Source organism: Mesitornis unicolor, unplaced genomic scaffold, assembly GCF_000695765.1.
Source record: "Mesitornis unicolor isolate BGI_N332 unplaced genomic scaffold, ASM69576v1 scaffold11221, whole genome shotgun sequence".
NCBI classification, from domain to species: domain Eukaryota; kingdom Metazoa; phylum Chordata; class Aves; order Mesitornithiformes; family Mesitornithidae; genus Mesitornis; species Mesitornis unicolor.
In genome coordinates this window covers 1-6,601 of record NW_010163121.1, presented here as the reverse complement: position 1 = coordinate 6,601, position 6,601 = coordinate 1, and the positions used below count along the sequence as shown (strand labels likewise).

Genomic DNA, 6,601 nt, shown 5'->3' with positions numbered 1-6,601 from the left:
CTAGATGATTTCTTAGAGATGTATCACTCTCATCTGTGTTCCCAAGGGTGAGACTGGGCAAAAAATAATTGGTTCTTACCACAGGACCTAGTGCATAAGATTAAGATCTTGCAGAAGGAGGCTAAAGTGGGATCAGGAAAGGGAAAAGCCATAATTTGTGCCGTTTTGTGAGCGAGTCTTGCAGTGGCAGTGGAAGACAGGAGAAGACAGATACAGTCTCAATCTGATGACATGATAAACTGCTTGAAAATGCTGGTTAAATCCTTCCAAGAACAACTAGCAGATACCAAGCAAATGTTAGAGGAGAGAAATCAAAACAGTATACTGAAAAAAGCATTAAAGGAAGAATTGTGGAAGGAAGCTGATACACATGCTGAGGTAGAAGTGAAACTACATGAGAGAAAGATTAGGCAAATCTAGCCTCAGGGCAATTTACAGAGGGCGAAAAAAACCATAAATACTCTTACCTCACATGTGCCCTTTGATTAAAAGAGAGTATTCATATAAAGACAATTATTTTAACCATCCTCAAGTTGTGGCTAAAGACGTTCCATTTACCGTAACTGAATTAGCAAAATTGAAGAAGGATTTTGCAAGATATCCAAAGGAATCAGGGATGGAATATGTGTGGAGAGTATCTCTGTCAAGTGGAGATGCAATTTTGTTATCAGAGAAAGAAGCAGAAGGGTATTGGGGTCTGGGTGTGTTTTTAACTACCAGCAATTGCTGAACCCCCTGGTCATTAACGCAGAGGGCAGTGTATTGGGCTGGAGGTCTGAATCCCTCGGAGAGAGGAGATCCCCTTGTCATAACAGGCACAGTGAATCTATTGGTGGAAAGTGCAAAAGGCAGCCTGCCTCCAAATGATGTATGACCAGAAGCCCAAACTTAACCAGGCTTCCCTGATGATGATGATGCCTGTGGACCCAGAGAGAATGACCCCTCTGATCCGAGGACTCCCCAATTCCCTAAAACCCACTGGGATTAAATTACAAGGAAAAATTGAAAACACTCATGAAGGAGAGAGAATTACAGCTGCTTTGGAGGGGATGGTGACCCCCAGTCAGAGATCAGGAAGGAAAGTGTGGATGTGGGGGGAAGTAGTCCAGGAACTGATTAATTTTGAGAGAAAATATGGCCCCATGCCATATTGGATTGTGCCAAAGGACTAAAACTAGGGCTGTATGGACTGTAGAAAGAGTTAATGAGCAGCAACTGCCGATTGGGGTGACTCAGGACTTTAAACCATTTCTCTGCAATTATCCCAGGAGGGAGAGGCCCCTAAGTTGACAGGGATGGTGGCAGCTGGGGCTTCAGAAAGGTATTCCCTGAGACCTGATGGATGGGCTTCTGACCCCGAAATTGGAAAAGCTCGTGGAAAGGTGGTTGGGGCAAAAAGTTACTTCTAAACTGAAACATCTTGTGCAGAAATGTGCCTGCTGCAAGCTGCACTGCTGCTTCCTCCTTCTTGGTTAACTAGCATTAAGCCTTATCTCCTGCCTCTGGGGGCCTGAGAAAGGATTTCCCCAGTCTAATACTGGCCCCTTGACAGCGGCAATGTAGCTGAATATAGCTACAGCTACCCAATATAGCTGAACTTATCTTACTCATCCAGGAACAAGCTCACTGAGTCATGGTTACAATCAATGTGAAACATGTTTTTTATGGTTCCTCTGCAGGAGAGTGACCATGATCATTTTGCATTTACATTGGAGGGACAACAGTATACTTTCACTTGCCTCCCTCAGGATTACAAATGTTCTCCCACTTTAACACATCATGTCTTGGCACAGGAACTAACTCAGATCCCACTGTAACCTGGAGTTAAAATTTATCAGTACAATGACATCCATTTCACTGCTGCCAAGGTGCAGGAACGGGCAAGGGAGGATTGAATCAAGTAGGTATTCCACACCCCTTATTATCCCCAAGCCAACGGGATCATGGAACGAGCTAATGGGCTCTTAGAGCAATTTCTGAAACCTCACAAACCACATTGGGTACAACGCTTTTGAGATGCAGTTACTTGGGACAATGATTGCTAGGGGATAAATGGATGCCTTCGGCTGAATGCCTTTTGTCCTAAACTCCCAACTTTAACCCCAAAGCCTCAAACTCTCAGTACTCCGGGAGAGCCAGCTTTTTCTCCTGGACAGCCAGTACTGGCAGAAATGCCAACCATTGGAGCTGTTCCCCTCGTGTTCACTGAGCCCCTGAATAAATGCTTGGAAGGCCAAGGATGCCTGGGCAAAAGAGCACAAAATAAACACTCACTGGATTATCCCATCATTTTAATGACGGTTCCGTTGAGAACTCAGCAAGTGTTTTGTTTTGTTTCCCAAATCATCAGACTAGCCTCACCACTGAAGAACGCATGCAAGAATTATATGCTGTGTGGTATCTCACCTCTGTTATTACAATCAAACTTGTGAGTGAAAAAACAACACTGGTGCCTGATATTATACCGATGAGACAGACAATTACCCAACCAGCTTTTTCAGCTCTTTGGGAGATGGTAACACAACCTATTTCCAGTTCCCAAAGAGAGCAGCTGGACCATTTGCTAACAGTACCAAAGCTAAAAAAGGCCATTATTGGATTTGTAGACATGCTTGCCTATAAACAACTACCAGCAAACTTGTCAGGTATTTGTTATGTGGATATTATCTAACCTCTGTTTTTCCTTCTTCCAGAAACAGGTGAACCTCAACTAGGAATAACAGTGTATGATACTTTGGGTGACACAAGTGTTGCTTGCAACAAGCGATCTGTTGAGATTGCTATAGGTGGAACACAAAAGTGGGGGGAAAACGATTGGCCTCCTGAAAGGATAATAAAACATTATGGACCTGCCACTTGGAATCCTAATGAGCCAATATCAGGGGCAAGGGAACCAATTTATAATCTAAATCACATAATTCGGTTGCAAGCAGTTTTGGAGATCATTACCAACAAAACTGCTACAGCTATAGATCTTTTGAATCAGCAATCTCAACAGATGCACACCACAATCCTTCAGCATCACATAGTTTTAGATTACTTGTGGACCGAAGAGGGAGATGTGTGTGGAAAATTAAATATTTCTAATTGTTGTTTGGAAATCAGCAATATGGGTGAAGTGGTTCTTCAGCTAACCATGGATATTAGGAGGATAGCCCATGTTCCCACTCAAACATGGAATAGTTGGAATGTCGATTTGTGGTCCTGGTTGCCAGAGACACCATGGGTGAAACTACTTTTATTTTACCTCTCATGTGGGCCAGCAGCTTTAATGTTTTTACATTACATTATACCATGCTTGAGCCAAAACATAGTGACCAACATGCAAGCAATTACTGTGACTTCACTTCATAGAGTAAAACATATAAGATTTATAAAACAAGCTAAGTAGTATGCATAAACGATTACAATACAGATAAGTCTACTGTATATCACTGTTGTGGAAGTAGTTACTTATTACCCGAGGAAGAAAACCTCTTTGTTATCAGTGTAAAAATTGGTCAAGACAAGACAAAATATAGAGACAAGCAGACCTGCAACAAGTCTATTGTGGGCATAAATAGGATATAGATGGGATATCAGACTGATAGTATATCCCAGGGAAACATAGATGGACCCAAACCCATACTTGTGCACTAAGTGCCAGGCTTGTCACATTGTAATAATTGTGTCTTGCAGTTACTGCAGTCACAGAATATGAGTAAAGACCAAAGACTATGTGACTTACTTCTGTGATTGGTGTAGATGAACAATAAAATACCTGGATCTAAAAAGAAAGTGGAGATTTTGCTGAACTCACTGGGACAACGCCCAAATAAAGGCAGATTATTTGTACTGACTTGGGAACAAGACCAGATTAGCCTCTATATTCGCCACTCAGAAGAATAAGTGCTCAGCTCTTGGTTGCCACCCAATAGGCATGAGCAGTGGGAATGTATGTTTTACTGGACTCCGAGGTATTTCGGTACTACTCATCTGCCTCTTTCTGACACCTAAGGGGGTTGTGGGAGCTTGCAGCAAGTGTTACCAGTCGGTCAGATACGGTCAACAGACTCTGTATTCACTGCTCATACTCACATTAATTTGGTATACTATGAAATATCAAGCCTGCAAGTATGGAGGGAGAAAATAAAACAAGCTAAATACACAGCCATCACAAATATACCCTGAAGCAAAGAAATGGTGTAAGAAACTATTAACAAAATTATAGTGTTATGGCTTATTTGCCTCTGCTTTTGCGTAAACCAGAGGATAGGAGCTTCCAGGCCCAAATAACACATGCACTCTAATCCAAGGGAGTGTGGTGATCAATTTTGTTACTGCATATGCAGACCCCTACTCCAGCAGACCGGGGAAGCAGCAACCGCAGAAGCCTGCAAAACAAAGTGACCTTGATCTGCCATCAACCTCAATAAATACCAGATTAGCTCAGGGTGGGAAATGGATACCTTGGGAATAGTTGCTTGGGTCTCATTTTCTGTTTATGTTGTGTATATAATTATATTTCTTTTTATGGTTTATCTAATTGTTATAAGAAACAACCTGCTTCTCCTTCCTCTGCTAATCCCCCCCAAACCTAACCCTTCTCCCTCTTCCAACCTAAAATGTTATTGTTAAACTTTTAATGTTGTTAATATTGTTAAAGTTACATCTCGTTAAAGGCCTAAGCTGAAGGAACCCTGACTCCGACAAACCAGTATAGCAGACTGTGTGGCCACCATTTCAGACATCAATTAGAAGCACTGCCATTAACCAACTCTGAATCGTCAGAGCCTTGGAGGATAATCGATCATGTCTTTATATAGTTTTGCCTAATGTTTGCGATGCTCAGAGTTTTATACATAGTTATTAGCTGTTGTTAATTGCTATGCATGTGGTTTTGCCCTTTCTTTCCTTTCTTTCTTTCTCTTTACCCCTATTTTCCTTGCCACTGCAGAATTCCTAAGACACCAATGTTGAGCCACAGGGTGGTGTCAGAGACTATATTAGCTATTGTCTCAACATCGCTGTTGCACCACTGCCACCACGTCCAAGGAGTCTAATTTAACCCAAACACATGTGCCCAGACCTGGGGTCTGAGACGCCCAAGCAACAGTGTTGGGCATGTGTACCACTGCCGAGTGGTGGGGGCGGTTAGGCAAAACAGTTCACGGAATGTGCTAAATGGTTTGTGGAAACTAATGAATATGTAACAAAACAGCCAGTATAAGCCAAAAACAAGCAACATGAAAAAAACCGCACAGAAGGGAACATACAGAAAGCAACAACGGAAGAAACGCAAGGACAAAATGCATGTTCTCCCACCAGACTGGACAACAGATCAGACTGACAAAGCATCAATGATCCATGGTGGTAACTCTTTCTCTCTCTTTCTCCTTTCTTATTTGGGCACCAGCTGTTGGGCAAATAAAGCTACTTCGTTCTGAGTCTTAATTCTGTTTCCAGGAATTTGAACAAAGATCACTGTCCTGGTCTCTGACTGGAGTGTGACAAGCTGCTAGTCCAGCATGCTTCCTCTTTCATTACAGTTGTTAGTGGACACAAATTATATCAAAAGACCTGTGGTGACACAGTTATGTGATGACATCAGAGGTCTTGCTACCTTGATGATGCAGTGAAATTGTTAATGCACGGTAAAGGAAAGAAACCATATGTATATAAAGAAGCATTCTGGCATGTAAATTTAGGACAGCAAAAGACTTGGTTCTGTAACAGAAGGACTCCTAAATCTGTTTATTTGCACTCCCTGATGACTGTGCTCTTGAAGAGCAATTCAAAAAAAAGACCGATTCAGAAGTCAATCATCCTGCCCACAATGGTGCCAAAGGCTGGATGGTGTCCTGAGAAAGAAGTCAGCAAAAGTTTTGGACACTGGGGGAAAGGTAAATATGTCAGGGGGAAATGGCGATCACTGGCTCACATACCAACTCAACAAACCCTCCTACCCAGAAGAAGGGGAATGCTGTGCATGTGGACTAATTAGCCAATAGGAAGTAGATTAATTAACTTTGTACCAATTAATGTAATGGAGTTTTGCTAATTGGGTATCAAGACAAATGCACTGTAAACTTTGCATGTGGCGTGCTTGATTTGTGGAAATCTTCTGCCTTGCCCCTTGTGCAGAATAGAACAGCGTCTCCTCTCTGAAAACACATTCTATGTTTCGGGACTTATTTGCAATTTCGGGTAACGGTCTCACTGAGCAGTCTACCCAGACAGGCGTACACAAGTGCTGGACGCCTGCAGGCCCCCATGCTCGCTGAGTCCACAGAGCTAAGGGGCTAGCGTCCCGGCGATGGCCCCGCCTGCCGCCCCCCGCGTGAGGCTGTTGAATAATATATAGCTCATGAATATGTCAATCAGGGCGGCCGCCCTGAGCAGCACACCACATTGGTCAGTGATTTATTATTGGCGCTGCTGGAGCTGCACGGTAATTGGCCGTAGCCGCAGGTCAGGGGCGGAGCGGAGCCCAGAGCCGGGATTGGCTGCTCACCCTTGCCGTTATTTAGCATTGGTTGCGCGTGGTGGGAGTGGGTGGGTCCGGCGGCGTTGATAGGCGGTGACTGCGGGGCCTTTCCGAGCTCCGGAGCTCGATTGGCTG

The 6,601-nt window shown here is 43.5% G+C and overlaps 1 protein-coding gene across 1 annotated transcript; it reads left to right on the top strand.

Moving 5' to 3' along the window:
* The first annotated feature begins 472 nt into the window (after positions 1–472).
* On the top strand, positions 473–1,172 carry LOC104534031. The gene is given in 2 exon segments (XM_010193829.1): positions 473–837; positions 839–1,172. Coding segments are annotated over 2 exon segments (699 nt in total).
* The last annotated feature ends 5,429 nt before the right edge of the window (positions 1,173–6,601 follow it).